The 24,015-nt window shown below is 43.0% G+C and overlaps 1 protein-coding gene across 1 annotated transcript in view; it reads left to right on the plus strand.

Moving 5' to 3' along the window:
• Window positions 1-24,015, plus strand: part of LOC138670246 (S-adenosyl-L-methionine-dependent tRNA 4-demethylwyosine synthase TYW1-like) — a 348,450-nt gene that overhangs the window by 103,745 nt on the left and 220,690 nt on the right. Inside the window, exons 9-11 of the mRNA XM_069757420.1 lie at window positions 9,720-9,772; window positions 14,777-14,895; window positions 22,483-22,592. Of these exons, the coding sequence (XP_069613521.1) occupies window positions 9,720-9,772; window positions 14,777-14,895; window positions 22,483-22,592 (282 nt within the window). The remainder of the gene's footprint in view (window positions 1-9,719; window positions 9,773-14,776; window positions 14,896-22,482; window positions 22,593-24,015) is intronic.

Genomic DNA, 24,015 nt, shown 5'->3' on the forward strand with positions numbered 1-24,015 from the left:
AAAGTTACGGCTCTGGGAAGGAGGGGAGCGAAAAACGAACACGGAAAAATGGAAAATCCCAAGGTCATGAAGGGGTTAAAATCAACTTTTTCATTCCTGTTATGCCACTTTGCATTAATTCCTGAAAAGCACCTGAAGGGTTAATAAATTACCTCAAAGTAACGTCCCCTCTTTAATGCGCTAGATTAATGTAGCTGTATGAGGGCATGTCCTCTGTGTTCCAAAATATTATAAAAATGCTATTTTTCTCTGATTTTTCATCAACTCTATTTAAGGCTGCCGTCACACTAGCAGTATTTCACATCAGTATTTGCAACCCAAAACCAGGAGTGGGTGATAAATACAGAAGTGGTGACGTGTTTCTATTATACTTTTCCTCTAATTGTTCCACTCCTGGTTTTCGCTTACAAATACTGATGTAAAATACTGACCAAATACTGCTAGTGTGACTGCAGCCAAAGAGTATAAATCAAGTTTTATTGAACAAACCCCCCAATGATAAGTTCACACTGCGTTAGCAGCAGCCCGTTCAGCAGATACGCTAACGGGCTGCTGCTAGCGCAAGTGCCAGCGCTACATCGCGCTAGCGCAGATAGAGCATCTGCTAGCTCTATCTGCGCTAGCAGTGACGGACCCGGAAATGCGGCAGCCCGCGTCTCCGGGTCCATCACTCAATGACGGCACATCCCTAGCGCACGCCCATTGTGGGCGTGCACTAGCGATGCGTCCGACATTGCAGTCAATGGCAGCCGTAACTGACTACGTTACACCGCATTTATGCCGCGGTGTAACGTAGTCTGTCTAACGACACCATTGACGCAGTGTGAACCCAGCTTAAGTGTTTTTTTTCCTCAAAACTTAAAAACCCCTCTGCACTGTAGCTGACTCTCATTCATGTGATATAATTTATAAATTACACTACTCACTAAAACTTAGGGATATTTGGCTTCTGTGCAAAATTTCAGGATGAACCTAAAATGTACTCCAACCTTTTCAAGTGCGCTTAATCTGACCCTTCTCTAAACTTTTGAATGCACATGTCCAACTGTTCAATATTTCAGTACTTTTTGCATAGCTTGCTCTCTAACAAGGGGCATAAAAACAAAATTCACTACAGGTGTTTTGATCTATGAATCACCCATTAATTTTCAGGGTTCAATTAGAATTGATATTTAAAGTAGTTGTCCTCATCATGCTGTTCATTTTGACATCATGAGACCAAGACTAAACCTAACAATATGTGAAAAAGTACCTCACCATTGTGAGGCTTCAAGCAGGATGTTCTCAGATAGAAGTGCCCACTGAGCTTAGAGTGTCAGTCATCAGCAGGCTGCAACAGAGAGAGATTGGAAGAGTCACAGAAAAGCAGAGAAGTTGACGCCCTTTGGCCACATCCCACACTGATGGCTGCTTCATTGTGAACAACAACCTTCAGAATCAGATGATGAATACCACTCAACTCCAGGCATGTTTTAAGGGGGATGACAAGCACCCAAGTGTCATGTCAACCATTAGGCTGTGTGCACACGTTGCTTTTTTTTCGCGGTTTTTCCCGATAACGCTATAAAACCGCAAAAAAAAAATGCATACAATAAGCATCCCATCATTTAGAATGAATTCCGCATGTTTTGTGCACATGATGCGTTTTTTTCCGCGAAAAAAACGCATCGTGGCAAAAAACGCAGCATGTTCATTAATTTTCCGTTTTTTTTGCGGGTTTCCCACTCCAAAATGCATTGGGAAGTGTCCGGCAAAAAAACGCGTCAAAACCGCGGCAAAAACACATGCGGTTTTCTTCTCAGGAATTTTCTGCGAGAAATCCTGAACGTGTGCACATAGCCTTAAAAACCATTTTACATCAGCGTGATCTGCCTGCTAGATGATCTGCAAGGGTGGGCAAATAACCACACGACCATCATCTTGCATGGGCCATGGAGAATCTATGCTGGCCAAAGGACTAGTGGGTCTCTGTGTTGTTCACTGATGAAAGTCGATTTACGCTCAGCAGAAATGATAGCCGCCAATGATATTGAAGATGTCAAGGAGAGTGCTATGCATCAACCACTATGCTTACCAGACAAGCATTTGGTGGTGGTGTTAGTGTGGGCAGCTGTGTCTAGTGTCAATACAGAACTGGCCTACACTTTGTGAATGGCACAGTGATAAGCCCCTATTACTTGAATAACATCGTTAATCCAGTCATTGTGCCTCTGCATGAGCAACACAGGCCTAATTTTATCTTCATGGATGACAATGCTCCAGCTTATCGAGGTCATATCATTCGGGAACAGCTGCTACAGTACCTCATGTGGAGTGGCCTACACTTTCTTCAGACCTGAATCCCATAGAAAATATAGAAAACTATGGGATCAACTGAGTCGCCGTGTACAGGCTTGTAAATCTGTACCCTAGAACCTCAATGATCTGAGAGCAGCCCTCCTTGCTTTAGTTCCATTATTTTCTTCCTGAGCACCGGTTTCCCAAAACTGTACACAGTACTCAATGTGCGGTCTAACCAGGGATTTGTACAGAGGCAGTATAATGCTCTCATCATGTGTATCCAGACCTCTTTTAATGCACCCCATGATCCTGTTTGCCTTGGCAGCCGCTACCTGGTACTGGCTGCTCCAGGTAAGTTTATCATTAACTTGGATCCCCAAGTCCTTCTCCATGTCAGATTTACCCAGTGGTTTCCCATTCAGTGTGTAATGGTGATATTGATTCCTTCTTCCCATGTGTATAACCTTACATTTGTCATTGTTAAACCGCATCTGCCACCTTTCTGCACAAGTTTTCAACTTATCCAGATCCATCTGTAACAGAATACGATCTTCTCTTGTATTGACTGCTTTACATAGTTTTGTATCATCTGCAAATATCGATATTTTACTGTGTAAACCTTCTACCAGATCATTAATGAATATGTTGAAGAGAACAGGTCCCAATACCGACCCCTGCGGTACCCCACTGGTCACAGCGACCCAGTTAGAGACTATACCATTTATAACCACCCTCTGCTTTCTATCACTAAGCCAGTTACTAACCCATTTACACACATTTTCCCCCAGACCCAGCATTCTCATTTTGTACCAACCTCTTGTGTGGCACGGTATTAAATGCTTTGGAAAAACAAGATTTATATGCCAGTACCCGTCCAAGGATGACACAATAGATCCTATGTCAGGAAAGCGCTTCAGGGATTTTTTGATTATAAGAAAGTTGGCCAAGAGTAGGGAATTTAGTAAAAATAAAGAAATTGTCATTATTTACCCATTAAATCCACTAATGTGCTGGGGTTTTATGCAGTGCAAGACTTCGTTCATTTGAACACTGCAGCCCATCACTAGGCTTAGGGGTGCTTTTTTTTCACTGGCCATAGCATGGTGGAATGAACAATACATTATCACCAAAGCAGTGGGGCTTGGCCATGAGTGGATTTAACCGGTAAGTAATGTCTGTTTTAGAATATTTCTTACTCTTCTTTTTAAAGGGGTAATGCCACAAGATTGGGTATCAATGTGCGATTGCTGAGGACCTTGCCACCAAGATTCCCACCAGTCACTTAAACAGGGTTTCCCACCTCTGATTGTTGCAACTTGCTGCACGATTGTGATGAGGAATTTAGATAGAGCAGTAGTGGCGCATGTGCACAGACTCCACAAAAGAGAATTGAATGCATTGCCAAGGTGCATGTAGAACTGCCACGTCAATCAAACTCCAGCTTGCTGTAAACATGCAGTGAGGAGGACCTGAGGGTGAGTCTAGGACGTCATTCTCAAGATATGGCCACGTTCAGTATTTGGTCAGTATTAAGCTGATCAAATGTAAATGTAATTAATGAGATGATGAGCACAGAGATGTGTGTCACTGACATATATATATATATATATATATATATATATATATATATATATATATATATATATATATATATATATATATATATATATATATATATATATATACCACAAGTTTGGACACACCTTCTCATTTAAAGATTTTTCTGTATTTTTGAGACTATGAAAATTGTAAATTCACACTGAAGGCATCAAAACTATGAATTAAAACATGTGGAAATATATACTTAACAAAAAATTGTGAAACAACTGAAAATGTCTTATATTCAAGGATCTACATAGTAGCCACCTATTGCTTTTGATGACTGCTGAAAATACAGAAAAATCTTTAAATGAGAAGGTGTCCAAACTTTTGGTCTGTACTGTATATGTATGTGTATATATATATATATATATATATATATATATATATATATATATATATATATATATGCGTATCTACTATATAATTGTCTAAGGGTCACTTCCGTCTGTCCTTCTGTCTGTCACGGATATTCATTGGTCGCGGCCTCTGTCTGTCATGGAATCCAAGTCGCTGATTGGTCGTGGCAACATGGCTGCCCCTTCCTCCCCGCAGTCCGTGCCCGCTCCATTATCCCCTCCAGTCAACGCTCACACAGAGTTAATGGCAGCGCTACTGGACCACGTTATGCCGCGGTGTAACGCACTCCATTAACACTACTATTAACCCTGTGTGACCACCTTTTTTACTTTTGAGGCTGCCTATGCAGCCTCAATAGTAAAAAGATCTAATGTTAAAAATAATAAAAAATCATCATATACTCACATTCCGGCGCCTTTCCCACTCCTCGCGACGCTCCAGTGACCGCTCCATGCAAGTGGCAGGTTCCGGTGGCAAGGATGGTATGCGACAAGGACCTGCCATGACGTCACGGTCCTGTGACCGCGACCTCATCATGGGTCCTGCGCTACCAACCCTGGGACTGGAAGCTGCCGAGTGCACCGCACACAGGCGACATGACTACAAGGGCTCCCTCGGAAGGTGAGTATATGTTAATTTTTTATTTTTTAACCTGTGACATACGTGGCTGGGAGATATACTACGTGACTGGCCAATATACTACGCGACTGGCCAATATACTACGCGACTGGCCAATATACTACGTGACTGGCCAATATACTACGTGACTGGCCAATATACTACGTGGCTGGCCAATATACTACGTGGCTGGCCAATATACTACGTGGCTGGCCAATATACTACGTGGCTGGCCAATATACTACGTGGCTGGCCAATATACTACGTGGCTGGCCAATATACTACGTGGCTGGCCAATATACTACGTGGCTGGCCAATATACTACGTGGCTGGCCAATATACTACGTGGCTGGCCAATATACTACGTGGCTGGCCAATATACTACGTGGCTGGCCAATATACTACGTGGCTGGCCAATATACTACGTGGCTGGGCAATATACTACGTGGCTGGGCAATATACTACGTGGCTGGGCAATATACTACTTGGCTGGGCAATATACTAGGCTGGGCAATATACTACTTGGCTGGGCAATATACTACTTGGCTGGGCAATATACTACGTTGGTGGGCAATATACTACGTTGGTGGGCAATATACTACGTTGGTGGGCAATATACTACGTTGGTGGGCAATATACTACGTTGGTGGGCAATGTACTACGCGGGCTGGGCAATGTACTACGTAACTGGGCAATGTACTACGTTGGTGGGCAATATACTACGTTGGTGGGCAATATACTACGTTGGTGGGCAATATACTACTAGGCTGGGCAATATACTACTTGGCTGGGCAATATACTACTTGGCTGGGCAATATACTACGTTGGTGGGCAATATACTACGTTGGTGGGCAATATACTACGTTGGTGGGCAATATACTACGTTGGTGGGCAATATACTACGTTGGTGGGCAATATACTACGCGGGCTGGGCAATATACTACGCGGGCTGGGCAATATACTACGCGGGCTGGGCAATATACTACGCGGGCTGGGCAATATACTACGCGGGCTGGGCAATATACTACGCGGGCTGGGCAATATACTACGCGGGCTGGGCAATATACTACGCGGGCTGGGCAATATACTACGCGGGCTGGGCAATATACTACGTTGGTGGGCAATATACTACTTGGCTGGGCAATATACTAGGCTGGGCAATATACTACTTGGCTGGGCAATATACTACTTGGCTGGGCAATATACTACGTTGGTGGGCAATATACTACGTTGGTGGGCAATATACTACGTTGGTGGGCAATATACTACGTTGGTGGGCAATATACTACGCGGGCTGGGCAATATACTACGCGGGCTGGGCAATATACTACGCGTGCTGGGCAATATACTACGCGGCGGGCAATATACTACTTGGCTGGGCAATATACTACTTGGCTGGGCAATATACTACGTTGGTGGGCAATATACTACGTTGGTGGGCAATATACTACGCGGGCTGGGCAATATACTACGCGGGCTGGGCAATATACTACGTGGACATGCATATTCTAGAATACCCGATGCGTTAGACTTTTCAAAGACTGTCCAATGATATGGAAAATCTGATGGTTCAGAACCTGTCCGGTCCCTTTTAGGCTGCATTCATTTAGATCTTCAGTTTTAAAACTGATATCTTAAACCGATAAAGTTTTACTTTTATTCTTTTGCAAAGCATGTTCTTGTCTCTTTCTTGGACCAGCACTCCTCCCATTTGGCACAGGTGATTTTAATTAGCAGGAGACTGCAAAGTATGGGGTCTAGCCCATTTTGGCTCTCACTGAAGAGCTGGAGGAAGGTGAGTTTCAATGCTCCTTTCATTTTGGTGCTGGTGCTGTGTGGCGGCCATTGTTGCTGTGGCTTTGTGCTGGTGGGGCGGCGCGGTCTGGAGTCATGGGGGCTCAGTCTCGCAGCATGGGTGCTGTGGGGCAACAGGCCGTCCGCCCTGCTGGTGCGTGGCCGCTGTGGCGGTGGTTGCCGCACGGCTCCGCTCCGTTAGGGCGATAGGACCCACTACGAGGTTTGCCGTGAAGTGGCAGTGGGCTTCATACAGTCTGATCAGAATGTTAAACTGAAAACCTCATGTTCAGTATATAAATTTTTGCCTAGCGGCTTTAGATCAAAGTATGAATTTGGGATGTGCGGTTCATGCTCTTTTTTTTTTTACTTTTATTCTACTTCCACATATGTAGCAAATATTTTATATGTGCCTGCGTGAAATTGGCTGGGCAAGGAATTCGGCAAGCTGGAAAGCCCCCAAGGCAAATGTTAGGATTTGTTTCAGCCTTGTGGTATTATGTATGGGGTAGTGTGGTGCCACCTGCAGGTCATTTTTCCTTGTGTATGTGGTTGCAGTATGAACAGAGATACAAAGTAATCACCGAAAAAGAGCGTTTTGAAATATAGAAGGATTGGGTACAGTAATACAATGCAGCATGTGCTGTAATGTTTTCATAATTTATATACCGTATATACTCGCGTATAAGCCGACCCGAGTATAAGCTGACCCCCCCTAATTTTGCAACAAAAAACTGGGAAAACTTATTGACTCGAGTATAAGCCTAGGGTGGAAAATGCAGCAGCTACCGGTAAATGTCAAAAATAAAAATAGATACCAATAAAACTAAAATTAATTGAGACATCAGTAGGTTAAATGTTTTTGAATATCCATATTCAATCAGGAGCCCCATATAATGCTCCATACAATTCATGATAGGCCCCATATAATGCTCCATACTGTTCATTATGGCCCCATAAGATGCTCCATACAAAATAGGCCCCATATAATGCTCCATACAGTTCATTATGGCCCCATAGATGCTCCATATAATGCTCCATGCAGTTCTTTATGGCCCCATAGATGCTCCATATAATGCTCCATGCAGTTCTTTATGGCCCCATAGATGCTCCATATAATGCTCCATGCAGTTCTTTATGGCCCCATAGATGCCCCATAGATGCCCCATATAATGCCCCATATAATGCTCCATGCAGTTATGGCCCCATAGATGCCCCATATAATGATCCTTGCAGTTATGGCCCCATAGATGCTCCATACAGCTCATTATGGCCCCATAGATGCCCCATATAATGCTCCATGCAGTTCTTTATGGCCCCATAGATGCTCCATATAATGCTCCATGCAGTTATGGCCCCATAGATGCTCCATATAATGCTCCATGCAGTTATGGCCCCATAGATGCTCCATATAATGCTCCATGCAGTTCTTTATGGCCCCATAGATGCCCCATATAATGCCCCATATAATGCTCCATGCAGTTATGGCCCCATAGATGCCCCATATAATGATCCTTGCAGTTATGGCCCCATAGATGCTCCATACAGCTCATTATGGTCCCATAGATGCCCCATATAATGCTCCATGCAGTTCTTTATGGCCCCATAGACGCTCCATATAGCATTGTGCCACATGTAATGCTGCTGCTGCACTAAAAAAAAGACATACTCACCTCTCATCGCTGCCAGCTGCTCCTCAGCGTCCCGTCTCTCCGCACTGACTGTTAAGGCAGAGGGCGGCGCGCACACTAATACGTCATCGCGCCCTCTGACCTGAACAGTCACTGCAGAGGGCGCGGAAAACGAGGCAGCGGTGGAACGTGGAAAGGTGAATATGAAATACTCACCTGCTCCTGGCGTGGTCCCTGCATGTCCCACATCTACGGGAGCGGCAGCTTCTTCCTGTAGTGGGCGGTCACGTGGCACCGCTCATTACAATAATAAATATGCGGCTCCACCCCTATGGGAGTGGATTCCATATTCATAACTTTAATGACCCGTACCAGTGACCGCTGAACAGGGGAAGAAGCTGCCGTGCCTGAAGACCGTGGGACATGCAGGGACTGCGCCGGGAGCAGGTGAGTATTTGACAGTCCCCGCTCCCCCTCACCCGCCGACCCCCCCTGCCTTCCATGACTCGAATATAAGCCGAGTGGGGAACTTTCAGCCCATTTTTTTTGGGCTGAAAATCTCGGCTTATACTCCAGTATATAAGGTAATATATATGTGTATAGGTAAGTATACATAAAATTTGAGATGACTGCTCAGTGTCCCTTCTTTTTCATGAGTAAGAACAGCATTTACCTAGCCCTGTATGCGATCGAGGTCAGACTGGATGTAACCTGTGTCATAAATATCATTATAAATACTGTGTTGACCTTGGATCCTTGATAACACGTTTCCTGTATCAGGGAAGGACCCATTAACTAAAACTTGGTTAAATAATGATATTCCTCTTATTATATCTTTTTTATTTAAATGGAAGTAACCTTTAAGGAGATCTGTAAATGTCAGTGCCGTATAAATAACACCAGGCATTTCTTGCTATAAAGACCGCTGTAGCTGAAGTTTTACATCCAGATGTTCGCTTTTTATGCACGGCCTGTTAATTAGATCTACTCTGTACTTAAATTGGCGAGACATGCTGTTCATGAATTATAATAAGTAATGAAGCTGCGGGAAAGTGCCACCAGCTCTTTTCCTCCGAGTCGCTTTACTTTTCGTGGAATTATCGTTTGTTAATCATATGATTAATAAGTTGTACAACTTGTGTAATGATATGCTGATTTTGATAACTCATTTTGGTCCATGACTAATAACTTTTCATTTTGACGCTTCCATAAACGTTATTCCGCATGTCCCTTTTTAACCATCCCCTGCCTTGTTTATATCTTCCACACTACATTAATGGGAGAGAATTGTATCGCTTATAAATCCAAGAGCTCTGCAATTGGAATCAGAAGAGGAGAGATAAAAGTGGCAGGATAATTGATTGACCTTGCCAGCCAGTAGTAGCTGCTTAGAGCCTGGTTATCCATTAGATTACAATTCTCTCTTTTGCTTTCCAGGTTACAGGCTGATTGGAAGCCATTCGGGTGTTAAGCTTTGCCGGTGGACAAAGGTATTTTGTTGTAATCAAGTCGTTTAGTAACAAATTTTTAAGTAACTAACATATACTAGAGTTGAGCAAAAATGTTTGCAAGATCTTTGTCTAATGGACATATCAATAGCTTGTACCTGCCAGACCAGAGACTTGTGAACCTCTCCCTACTTATGAAGACATTATACTAGCCTTTCTAACCAGATTACATTTTTGTATTGCAATGTTTGATCTCGCCATCAGCATTCCTGTCATTGCCATTGTGTGAATTTTGTTACTTGTATAAATTTGGAGATCTGTAAATGATAGTCTTGTACTAGGGCTAATAAAAGCATATATACTTCTTTTCACTATTCCTTAACCTTAGGTATTGTGCATCTAAATTTTGTAAATGTTGGTTGGTTAGGATGTTAATTGTTAAAGGATGCTGTTTTTACTGACAATATATACTGTGTTACATAGACTCTCTGTGGACTGGAGAAGTTTTTCCAAAGCAGAACTGTTAGGCTTTGCTAACATCCCCTCAGAGTCCTCTACTCATATAAATGGATAGAGTGGATTAAAAAGGCTGCACACTCCTGGTTAAAATACCAGTTTTTGTCATGTAAAGAAATCCTACCAAAGAATAACTTTAGTATCTTCCACTATTAATGTCATCCATAATCTTGATTAATAAACTGAAATCTTTTTAGGTAGAAAAAGAAAGAAAAGTGTTTCTTTAAATATGCACACCCTTAGGCCGGCGTCACACTTTTGTAGAATATGGACGAGTGCTATGCTAGAAAATACTCGGCCCAGTGTTAATCTATGGGGCAGTTCACATCACTGTATTTTTTCCTCAGGTGTAGCGTGCGAGAGAAATGGCAGCATGCTGCGATTGTACGTGTATATCGTCCCAAGTATCGCCTATGGCTGTGAGGAAAAACTCTGACACCACACAGACCATCCGTCTAGCTTGCGACAAATATGCACACATTTTCCTCATTTCAGCCCATTGAGCCATTAAATTTAATGGGGGAAAAGCAGTGAGAAATGTAAAGCCATACAGATACATGGGTGGGAGAAAATCGCATTGCAAACGCATTACACACGGATGACCATACGGAGAACACTCGTGCGACTCTCGGCAGGGAGACTCAACCAATTTTTCATATGTTTAGTATGACTCCGGCCTTATGCTAATACTTTGTTGAAGTACCCTTTTGAATTCATGACTGCATTCAGTCTTTTTTTTTTTTTTTTTTGGGGTAGGAGTGGCACATCGGCTTGGCACATCTACAATTAGCACTCTTTACCCATTCTTCCCTGCAGTAGCTCTCCAAGTCTGTCAGACTGTGAGAGCATCCCCTAATTGGGGGAACCCTCAGTTTTTCAATTTGATTCAAGTTTGAACTCTGGCTGGCCATTTCAATTCTCTGCTCTTATTCTAGCGATGCCCTTCTATTGTTGCATTTGGAGGTGTGCTTAAGGTCATTGTGATGAAAGCAGAGGCTGGAAAGTTATGATGCAAAATTGACTGAAATTTTGAACTGTTAATAATTCCCTCCACCTTGACTAAAGCCCCAATTCCAGCTACTGAAAAACTCACCCAAAGCATAATTCTGCCTCCACTGTTCTTCACTGTGTGTATTGTATTCTTTTGGTGATGCGAAGTGATGGCTTTATATCAAATACACCATTTGTAAGTGTGGACAAAATGTTAAACCTTGGTCTCTGCAGATCTTATTACGTTTTCACAGAGGCTTTTGGCAGACTTGATGTAGGGTGATGTTTGCTTGGATGTTCTTCTTTGTAAGAAAAGGCTTCCACTTTGCCATCCTACCCCACAGGCCAAAGATATGAAGAATATGGGAGGTTTTTGTGACATGCAGTATACAACCAGTTTATGCCAGTGCAGCGCCCCAGAGATTTCGTCGTTGCAGTATAACACTGTGCCGCTAAGGGGAGTGATGGTACGTCTGATGGCACTAAAGGAGTTCTGACCAGGTATCACAAACACACATGACACTTCACACTCCGGCCACCAGAGGGAGTGGTTCTATCTAGTAGGCCACTCTTCACACTCTGGTAAAACTGGGGGTTGGACAGGAAGTTAGACAGAAAGAGCCCGGGAGAGTTCGGGAGAGGACCTGTCAGGGGTGGGATCCTGACAGTGGTCTAGAAAGAGAACAGATCGTTACGGAGCCGCGCCGCACTACCTTGCGGCGGTATTCTAAGAAAGGACACGAAGTGAAGTTGATTGTGGAGAAGTGAGAAGCGAGATCACAGTGTAAAGGAGATACAGCCGGTAGGAGTCGTGCCATGAGACCGAGGCAACATCCTTCTGAGGCGCATAGCGGTGGCCGGAGCACCGAGAAAGTAAGAGACTTTACGCATTACTTCAACACGGCAGGACAGTTAATTATAGGTTGGCTGTCTCACCTAAATCACCTAAGCAGACAAGGGAGGCAACTGTGGGAGAGGGGCGTCTCTAGGGTCCCAGAATAACTCCAGGCCTACCCGTCATACGGGTGCGTCTTAACCATATCATCTAGGGGACGAAGAGAGAGAGAAATAACAACGAACACAGACACAACAGTTGTGAGGACTATCCCGTGGTGCTCAGCAGGGAAGGACTACAACACACAGGCGCTAGTGGGTAGGCACTGATTTCCACCTGCAAAGGAAACTCTGGATGTGCCTTCGGACCAGCCGGTCTCAGCCAGCCCTGTTAGCAGTGCTCTGGATTGCGGATCCCAAAGCCTTCAGTAAAGAGGTAAAGAGACTACAACCCTGTGTCCTTGTTATTCATCGCGCCTCGCACCACGCATCACACTATCACCTTTCATTGGGCGCCCCTTAGCAGGGTCACGGACCGGGTCTAGCCACCGTGACGACCCCAATACAGAGACTGAGGGGCCCGGTATCGAGAACTCGTGGCCCTGTGTCTGGGGGCGCTCCACCAGGAATTCCTGCAGCTCCTTTCATGTTGCTGTAAGCCTTTAGATCGCCTTCTCAACCAGTTTTATTTGTCTTTTCATCAATTTTTGAGGGACATAATATTCTAGGTAATTTCACTTTTATGCCAAATCTAAGTCACTTCTGGTTAAGTCTTCATTGTGTTCTATAGTATATCTAATGCCTTGGGATAAAAGGTCACCATTCTGTCTCAAAGCAGCAATAAGATCCATTTTGCTGTGTTGTAACCTGTTCACAGACGATGGCTGTTGCTGTAAGATGCAAGAAAGAAGAAAACGTCAGGAATCTCCTACTAGAACAGCTAAACTTTATATGAAGTATTTCACTTGAAATGGTGGTAGCTGTGTGCTGACTACAATTTAACATGATTTTAAATTAGATTTCCTAATTATGAGCATAACCATGTCTCCAATTAGAGGGTGTTCACACTTATGCAACCACATTATTTTAGTTTTGTTGTTTTTATTTTTTTCCCCTACAAAATATTTTTTTTTTTCCAATTAATTTATATAGATTGCAGGGGACATTGGAGGTGGAAATAGTTCTGAAATTATTCCTGTTGGTATGATTTTTTGCATGATAAAAACCTGCCATTTTTACAGGGAAGTGTAGACTTTTAATACCCACTGTAGTTGGATCGATAAACCTAGATGCCTTATCTACAAGTGTGACGCCCCAGGGTCCTGGTTGTCACAGTGGCGTTGCTTTCCTCACGGGGAGAGTGATGTCACGCTTGGAAGCGATAGAGGATTCCCTTTAACAGGTAATTAGCACATACAACACCATTCTGACTTCAGGCCAGAAGGGGGAGCTCTACACCTCACTTCAGGGGAGCTGTGCTCTCTGGTTGGGAGGAGGAGTTCGTTGCTAGGCAGTTAGGATGAGTTAGAGAGTTGGTGCCAGACAGCAGACTGGAGCAGTCTGAGGCAGAAGGACGAGTGAGAGGTTGTACAGCCTGAGGTGCTGCAGCTCCTAGATAGCGAAATACAGAAAGAACAGTTTTAGTGAACGTGCCGGAGAGCGAAGCACAGGAGAGTGACAACAAGGGAGAATAGCTGCGACTTGCGACTGGGCTATATCCCTGAGAGAGCACAGATACCAGTAACAGGAAGACCGAGGTTGTGTCGTACTCTAGGAGGCACAGCAGAAACCGGAAGGACAGCTAGACTACACGTAACCTGTCCGCCCTAATACCCAGGAGGCATAGTGACACATAGAGCCTGGGTACTGATAGGTGGCTCAAGCCTTTTTACAGGGTCTTTGTCATACAGGTTTGTGTCCCATTTCAACAAAGGACAGAGAGAACTTGGAGGACCTTGCTACAAAGCCATAGGCAGTAAGGGACTATAACAACACAGTGCTAGAAGGAAGGCTTTTAACTCCACCTGATAAAGCTGGACTCTGAACTCGCTTCCAAGCCGACCGGACCCTGCCTATACCTGTGATCTGGTGCCCTGTACTGTGACTGCCTGCTACCATCCATAAACCAGGTAAAAAGACTGCACAACTGCGTCCTTCGTTCTTTACTGCATCACTCACCATCTTCCATCTATTCACCGGGAGCGCTGGGGACCTACTTCACCTGTGGGAAGTTATACTATCTGGCTGCCATAACATAACCCCAGAGGACCCCTTTAAGCAGCATTAGTCATCCCTGACCGAATACCACAGGTAGCGTCACAAACTTTCTTTATTTCAAAAACCCCTTTAAAGACCTTCCCTTTAACATGGGAGCCCAGGGCCACGGACCCGGTCGTTGTCGCTGTGACACAGCCCTTTAAGTACCGAGTATCCCACGGCCCTGGCGGGTGTTCCATTTGTGTATGTGTAATGTTTATTTTTATATTGGCATGAGCCGAAAACTCTGCTGTGGTGTGACCAGAGCCTAAGGAACTCTGCTTTAAAATAGAAAAATAAAAGCTTTTATTTTTTTTGTAATGAGGGGTCTGATGGCTATGCTTGGCAAATGCATCATTAGAGCTTTGTGTTGAAACTTGCTGTTTTTCTTTTGTTAGATGCTAACATTTTGGGAAAGTATTACTGAACGTTGCTTGTCTTCTCTCCTAGTCGATGCTGCGAGGAAGAGGCGGCTGTTACAAGCACACATTTTATGGTATTGAAAGTCACAGGTGTATGGAAACTACTCCCAGTTTGGCTTGTGCTAACAAATGTGTTTTCTGCTGGAGGTAAACTTGTGCCTATTAAAGTTAACAAGTTCAGAAAATAAATTTGCATATACTTTACTATGGAATTCTAAGTTGAAACAAGAATACCACTATTCGGGATCCTCCTCTCTTGGCCTGATTAGGCAACATTTATGAGGAGTACCCTTTTGGTGTGGATTGGATTAAAACTGCACCAACATAACATTTTACCACAAAATTATGGTTAATTTCTCCTCTAATTGTACAGTTTTGCAGCTAGGAGTCATTTGTAAACTCTACTTTGCTGTAATACTGAGTTTTTGGACATCTTCTGCTTTTTGGTCAGCACGTTGGCCATTGATTGTCTCTACCCTTACTGCTAGATGTTCTCATAGATAACAGCAGATTGTGGGTTCATAAAATATGACAAAAAATCCAACTGGTTTTTGTTGCAGGGAAAAAAATACTGCATAAACACAACGTGTGAACATACTGCAAAATGAAAATTAGTGGGTAAATGAGGCTGTAGGTCTGAGACCTCTGTCAAATCGGCTCTGTTCCTCTCCCTGTACCATGTCATCCTGCCTATCTATCGGCCTTGATTCTGTGTGACTTCAGACAAAGGAGCAGTCAGTCTAGCAGGAAATGGTGGAGCTGGGCAGGGAATAGAGCTGGAGTGACAGTGGTGTCCTATCTAAAAATTGATCTTCTGCCTTATCTGCATATCAATTCAAAGGCTGGTTTCTGAGTAAGGAACCGTGGTCCCTGACCTGCAAGCATCGCCTATGAGGCCAGTTAATGGCTGCAGTGGTAATGTATATGTACAGGACGTCATAGCTGCAGAGATGCAAACCAACAACAGTGGAGGACCGCTGGGATAATAAAATAATGGAATATATATATATATATATATATATTATATACACTGTGTGCAGAATTATTAGGCAAGTTGTATTTTAGAGGATTATTTTTCATTATTTATTCTCAATCAACCCAAAAGACTCATAAATATCAAAGCTTAATATTTTTAGAAGTTGGGTTTTTTTTTTTTTTTTTTTTTTTTAGATTTGGCTATCTTAGGAGGATATCTGTTTGTGCAGGTAAATATTACTGGCAGAATTATTGGGCAACTTAATAAAACCCAAATATATTCCCATCTCACTTGTTTACCAGGTAAAGCAATATAACTGCAGAAAATTTAGAAATAAACATGACATGCAAAACAAAACCCCAAAAAATTAGTGACCAATATAGCCACCTTTCTTTATGATGACACTTAACAGCCTTCCATCCATAGATTGTCAGTTGCTTGATCTGTTTACGATCAACATTGTGTGCAGCAGCCACCACAGCCTCCCAGACACTGTTCCGAGAGGTGTACTGTTTCCCCTCCCTGCAGATCTCACACTTTATGAGGGACCACCGGTTCCCTATGGGGTTCAGATCAGGTGAACAAGGGGGCCATGTCATTATTTTTTCTTCTTTGAGACCTTTACTGGCCAGCCACGCTGTTGAGTAGTTAAAGGCATGTGATGGAGCATTGTCCTGCATGAAAATCATGGTTTTTTTTTAACGATACCGACTTCTTCCTGTACCACTGCTTGAAGAAGTTGTCTTCCAGAAACTGGCAGTAGGTCAGGGAGTTGAACTTCACTCCATCCTCAACCCCAAAAGGTCCCACAAGTTCATCAGCCTATACCAGTACCCCACCTCCACCTTGCTGGCGTCTGAGTCGGAGTGGAGCTCTCTGTCCTTTACTGATCCAGCCTCTGGCCCATCAAGAGTCACTTTCATTTCATCAGTCCATAAAACCTTTGAAAAGTCAGTCTTAAGATATTTCTTGGCCCAGTCTTGATGTTTTATCTTATGTTTCTTGTTCAAAGGTGGTCGTTTTTCAGCCTTCCTTACCTTGGCCATGTCCCTGAGTATCGCACACCTTGTGCTTTTTGTTACTCCAGTAACGTTGTAGCTCTGAAATATGGCAAAACTGGTGGCAAATGACATCTTGGCAGCTTCACGCTTGATTTTCCTCAATTCATGGGCAGTTATTTTGCGCCTTTTTTGCCCAACACGCTTCTTGCGACCCTGTTGGCTATTTGCCATGAAACACTTGATTGTTCGGTGATCACGCTTCAAACGTTTGGCAATTTCAAGACTGCTGCATCCCTCCGCAAGACTTAACACAATTTTGGACTTTTCAGAGGCCCTCAAATCTCTCTTCTGACCCATTTTGCCAAAGGTATATACCAAAAGTACAGACCAAAAGTTTGGACACACCTCATTTAAAGATTTTTCTGTATTTTCATGACTATGAAAATTGTAGATTCACACTGAAGGCATCAAAACTATGCATTAACACATGTGGAATTATATACTTAACAAAAAAGTGTGAAACAACTGAAATTATGTCTTATATTCTAGGTTCTTCAAAGTAGCCACGTTTTGCTTTGATGACTGCTTTGCACACTCTTGGCATTCTCTTGATGAGCTTCGAGGTAGCCACCTGGAATAGTCTTCCAACAATCTTGAAGGAGTTCCCAGAGATGCTTAGCACTTGTTGGCCCTTTTGCCTTCACTCTGCAGTCCAGCTCACCCCAAACCATCTTGATTGGGTTCAGGTCTGGTGACTGAGGCCAGGTCATCTGGCGTAGCACCCCATCACTCTCTTTCTTGGTCAAATAGCCCTTTCACAGCCTGGAGGTGTGTTTGGCGTCATTGTCCTGTTGAAAAATAAATGATGGTCCAACTAAACGCAAACCGGATGGAATAGCATGCCGCTGCAAGATGCTGTGGTAGCCATACTGGTTCCGTATGCCTTTTATTTTGAATAAATCCCCAACAGTGTCACCAGCAAAGTACCCCCACACCATCACACCTCCTCCTCCATGCTTCATGGTGGGAACCAGGCATGTAGAGTCCATCCGTTCACCTTTTCTGCATCGCACAAAGACACGGTGGTTGGAAGCAAAGATCTCAAATTTGGAATCATCAGACCAAAGCACAGATTTCCACTGGTCTAATGTCCATTCCTTGTGTTCTTTAGTCCAAACAAGTCTCTTCTGCTTGTTACCTGTCCTTAGCAGTGGTTTCCTAGCAGCTTTTTTTACCATGAAGGCCTGCTGCACAAAGTCTCCTCTTAACAGTTGTTGTAGGGATGTCTGCTGCTAGAACTCTTGAGCTGCTGTTAACCTGCGATTTCAGAGGCTGGTGACTTGGATAAACTTATCCTCAGAAGCAGAGGTGACTCTTGGTCTTCCTTTCCTGGGGCGGTCCTCATGTGAGCTAGTTTCTTTGTAGTGCTTGATGGTTTTTGCCACTGCACTTGTGGACACTTTCAAAGTTTTCCTAATTTTTCGGCCTGACTGACCTTCATTTCTTAAAGTAATACTGGCCACTCGTTTTTCTTTTCTTAGCTGCTTTTTTCTTGCCATAATACAAGTTCTAACAATCTATTCAGTATCAGCTGTGTATCCACCAGACTTCTGCACGACACAACTGATGGTCCCAACCCCATTTATAAGGCAAGAAATCCCACTTATTAAACCTGACAGGGCACACCTGTGAATTGAAAACCATTCCCGGTGACTACCACTTGAAGCTCATCAAGAGAATGCCAAGAGTGTGCAAAGCAGTCATCAAAGCAAAAGGTGGCTACTTTGAAAAACCTAGAATATGAGACATAATCTCAGTTGTTTCACACTTTCTTGTTAAGTATATAATTCCACATGTGATAATTCGTAGTTTTGATGCCTTCAGTGTGAATGTACAATTTTCAGTCATGAAAATACAGCAAAATCCTTAAATGAGTTGAGGTGCGTACAGTTAATAGTTATCTAAGTACTCCAGGTATACAGATTCTTTAAATGAAGTTTTGCACACTCAAATATTAACCATGGACCCTTATCTCTGCTGCATAATCATTTTTTTTTGTAATTTATTTTTTCGGTTGTCTTCTCTCCAGAAGTGTGTGAATACCTATAACATATTGATACTACGGCCCTATAAATAATTCAGTGCCGGATAGTTACCTCCATGTCTGACAGTGACTGCAGGGCACATTCCAAGTAAAAAGCCATGATTGCTGCGTAGTGTAATATTTTTCCGAGGCCTCTAGTTTCTGCACTTTTTGCAGTAATTCTCCCAACTGCTGATATTTATGGGAAAGCGCCATAAAAACATCTGATCTGATAAGAATGCTAATAGTTCACTTGTAGGACACATTGATTAAAAGATGGATGGCTGAGGCAAATAGAAGAATGTCTCCTTGTTCTTCAATGTCATCTTTCAACAGCATTTCATTGCTTCTTGCAATACCTCCGATATGAGACAAGTTTGTCAAAAGCAGGAGTATTGACTTGAACCTGGGTTTAAATTAATGCATTTTTCCTTTTTTAAACCTGCAATAATCTATCATTTCTTTTTAATCAGCCTATAATCATTGAAATGAATTAATCCGACTTGATCTAAAGATTGAGAAATTCTGCTCTTTATGATATTTTTTTTTACCTTCTGTCTCTGAACTTTTTGTTTTTCTGTTATGTTTACCTTACTTTTTTGCTGATCAGTGAACATACACATAAGTATAAACTGTGTGAGTATAACTTCTTTATTGAGATGTGAACTCTCTTCCAATTCCTATAACATTTGGTAAAGTTAATGTACAATTAGACACAAGTATGTGAATGTCTCATCCAGACACCTGGCCATCCCAGATGGTGTCCGGACTGAGGTGAAAAACCTAATGACCAACTGATGTTTTAAACCCTTTAGCTTAATTCATATTGCCGTAGATCATCTAGGATGTGATGATGAAAGCTGGTGACTATATAAAGAAACACTACTAATCTAGTGGTTATCGGGAATGACCAAGAAAAGCATTAACCTGGTTGCAAAAATGTTCCAACCCTGGAGCAGATTTAATTTTCTGTTTTAATAAATTACTGTTAAGTAATTTTAAATAATTAACAATAGCCTTTTCATCTCTGGTGTATATATACATTACTGTGAAAAAGTTTTAGGCAATTGTGGAATAAATGTAAAGTAAGAATTATTTCAAAGATGTTAATATCAAAATGTAAAGTGAATGAACGAAACAGATCTAAATCAAACCAACATGTGGCATGAGCACTCTTCAGAACAGCATTAAATTCTTTGAAGTCCAGTTGGCAGGGAGGTGGACGCAAACCTCTTTGACAACAAACCTCAGCTTTGTGGATGTAGGTCTGCTGAAATTATTCTGCATCTTCTTGTGATTCCAAACAGACCAGATGCTGACATTGGAGCTCTGTGGAGGCCAAATCATCACTCCCAGGTTCCCTTGTTCTTTTTTTTAATATTGAAGATGGTTCTTGATGACATTGGCTTTGTTTGGCTCCAAATTTATTCTGCAGAAGGACACAAACTCCAATCAGGTGCCTTTGTGATGTTATTGCATGATGGATAAGTTTCTGATTGTATTTTTCAGCATTGAGGATACCATTAATTCTGACAAAATCCCCAACTCTATTTGCTGAAATGAAGCCCCAAACTTGCAAGGAACCTCAACCATGCTTTTACTATTGCCTTCAGATACTCATATTGTACTGTTCTTCGGCCCTCTGGTGACAAACTGCTTTTCATTTCACATTTTGACTCCTCCGTATGTAGCACTTGATACCATTTTTCTGTAGCCCAATTCTTGTATTGTCATGCATAATTGAGTCATATGGCCTTGTTTCCATGCGAAAGCTATGGCTTTTTGGTCTCCATTTTTTACATGGAGACAAATTCTGGATAGTCTTCTCTGAACAGTAGATCGGTGTAAGTAGGGTACTCTGGTTGCAGCTAGTTTTGAGCTGATGGACTTGCGATTTCAAACATGAGAAATCATGATGTGTCCTTTTATCTGCTGCCCTAATTTTCCTTGGCTGACTATTACATCCTCAACTTTGCCCGTGTCTTGATGCTTCTATAAAACCATTTGGACACCACATCTTAAAACCCTAGTCTGCTTTGAAGTCTTTGTTTGGAAGAGACTTTGCTGATGGAGCTTAACTGTTGTAGGTTTTACTGCTGTTCTTAGTCTTCTCATTGTATGGGACCTGTGACAAGAAACTGTCTTGCACAACCTGACCTTTGTAACAGTTTCTGTTCGTCACACTTGCCTTTGAGTTAGAGATTTTCTGGGTTTTTTATATTGATGGTCTATCTTTATGATCTGTCATCAATATTTGATCAAAAGGGGTGCGACAAGTGAATAAACAAGAGAAATCTAAACAAAATATTTGATGCGACAATATTTTGCCTTTGCCATTTCCAACCACCGCAACCGCTGATATTGGGGAAAGCTGACAAATTGCTGTTGCGGTGTCCAGAAATTCGCCGTTGCGAATCTGTGCAGGACCGCTCAGTAAACTGTACAGTTTCCATAACCGGGCACTGCACAACCTGTTCGAATTGATAGCAACTGTGAACATCAGGCTGGCAGCGGGAACAGCTGATCAACGGGGTTACCAGGTGTCATATTCCCACCAATCAGATATTGATGAAATAACCTAAGGAGAGGCATCAATGTGAAAGTTCTAAACAACCCCTTTACGGACTACGTTTCAACTTGCTTATTAATATGTTGATCCTTCTCACCTCTCTGGTAACATTGGTTCTCAAGTTTCTCACTATTAGCCTAGAAAAATTGATGTTGTTTTGGAGGCAAAAGATAGCTATGTAAAATATTCAATTTGTTCAGATTTTTGATCCGTTCATTCATTCACTTTGCATTTTATTTGATAAACTAAACTACAGACACTTTTTTTCTATTTTTTTTTTTTAAATCCTTTTTACTTTGCAGATTTTTTTCTCCCACACCTGCCAGATCTTTAGTGCAATAGTGTATAATATAGCAGGTACACGGCATATCTTAAGGGCAGAATATCCTGAGTGTATTTCAGTAGAAGCAAGCTTGAAGAGACTTTGTCAAATCGCATTCTTAGGCTACTTTAACACTAGCGTTGTTTTCAATACGTCGCAATGCGTCGTTTAGGGGAAAAAAACGCATCCTGCAAAGTTGTTTGCAGGATGCGTTTTTTCCCCATAGAGTAACATTACCGATGCATTGCGACGTATTGACACACGTCGCAAACTGTCGTGCGACGGTTGTGCCGTGTTTTGGCGGACCGCCGGGAGCAAAAAAACGTTAAATGTAACGTTCTTTGCTGCCGACGGAACGCTTTTTCCGACCGCGCATGCGCGGCCTGAACTCCGCCCCCACCTCCCTGCACCTCACAATGGGGCAGCGGATGCGCCGGAGAAATGCATCCGCTGCCTCCGTTGTGCAGCGCATCAAACGCTAGCGTCGGAATCTCGGCCCGACGCATTGCGACGGGCCGAATCCGACGCTAGTGTGAAAGTAGCCTTATGCTATCCTTGCTGCAATCTAATCTAGCAGCGGACATGCAAACTTTTAAACCTCATTACATAGGATGAAGATTTTGCTGTCTGTAGTAAACTATGCAACAAATCCTCATGTAGTTTATGCTGATTCTTTGTGGGGGTTTTTAAATGTCCTTGTTGGTGTAGCTTAAACCTCTAAAATGATACTCTGAGCCATCTCCTTTTGTTAATTACAAGTTTGCCTCTATCTTTACCTAACAGACATCATACCAATCCTGTGGGAACTGAATGGAGGTGGAAGATGGACCAGCCGGAAATGATTATACAGGAAGCCATTGAAAATCACCAAAATCTGATTAAGCAATTTAAAGGTATGAAGATGGTCACCATGTTGTTAGTTATGTGTAAGTTTCTTTTGGTGGTGTTAATCATGTATGATTGGATGCAGTGTGTACAGTTATATGGATAACTAGCAGTTATCCTTACCACTGCAATTGTCATTTGTAGGAAAAACTATGTGAACCCGAGTTGTGCAAACTGAGCACCCCTTGTTAATAAACGTTCAGCATTGCTGGGTATAGATCTTGAAGCCTTGATTCTTCATCAAGTAGTTTCACCACTTTTCTGGTATGAAACTGCTAGAGAAGAGTAGAAACCTTTTTGCACGGCCCTTATTTGGGCAAAAAGTTCCAACTTTTGTTATTTCTTTTTTACTCCCCGACTTTGCTGTCAGCTTTTTGAAAAGTGGTCAGTGCTTAGCTGACGGGGGAGCATGGCTGAGTGCAAATGACAAATTCATCATCATTAACATGAAAAATTTACCGTACCATAGACCTTTTTTTTGCAGTTACACACAAATGAAAAGTGCACCAAATCAATTGATGCTCTCACATCTTAAAGGGAAGGTGCCATCAAAAAATTTTTTTCCCAGCGATTGAAAAAATGTAAAGAATTAATGTTTACATTTTCTTAAAAAATATTATAATTTGTTTATAATTTAGTAAACTATTAAAAATAATTTCTCCTTCGCCTCATTGGGGGACACAGGACTGTGGGTGTATGCTTCTGCCGCCAGGAGGCTGACACTAAGTAAACTTGAAAAAAAGTTAACTCCTCCTCCATCGTATACACCCTGACACTGGCTACCAGAGACTCCAGTTTATGCTTAGTGTCTCAAGGAGGCACATCTCTGGGTCCTGGATTCTTTGGACCTGATTTTCAACATCTTTGGATTGAGGGGGCGACGGACCTTTTTGAGGGTCCGATCTCCCCAAACCAGCAACGGGCAAGTACGTGCGAATTTTTTCCACGTATCCTTTTCCGCTACGTGGGATCCTTCACCGGACTTGGCCCTGACCACCTTGAGGTAGCTAGACTCCAGGCTGTACAGGTGCCCGTAGGTGTCCGTGTGTTCCCCCCTAACTCCTACACCCCTGCTCGGCGGTGTTGGCTGGGGTGGTGGACGGTCCCTCTCCTTATCCTGGGGATAATGGAGATAGGGTTCCTGCACCGTCATTTGTCTTCCCCCTCTCTGGAGTGCGGTGTGACAAAGGGGGGGCTCCTGGCATTACCTGCTGCTGCGTTCTCCGGGAGCGCTGTGCCTTTTTTTGTCTTTGCTCTGGCGCTGCAGTGAGGCTCCTTCTCGGGTGGTGTGAGTCGGCGCTGCAGCGTGATCCGGCGCTGCGGCGTTAGGACTGCTGCGCTGCAGCGTTTTTCCGGCTCTGCGGCGTTGGGGCTGCGGCACTGCAGCGTTAAAAGCGGCGCTGCGGCGGTATAATGAGGCGGTGCCGCTAT

The sequence above is a fragment of the Ranitomeya imitator genome, chromosome 3 (assembly GCF_032444005.1).
Source record: "Ranitomeya imitator isolate aRanImi1 chromosome 3, aRanImi1.pri, whole genome shotgun sequence".
Classification (NCBI taxonomy): Eukaryota; Metazoa; Chordata; class Amphibia; order Anura; family Dendrobatidae; genus Ranitomeya; species Ranitomeya imitator.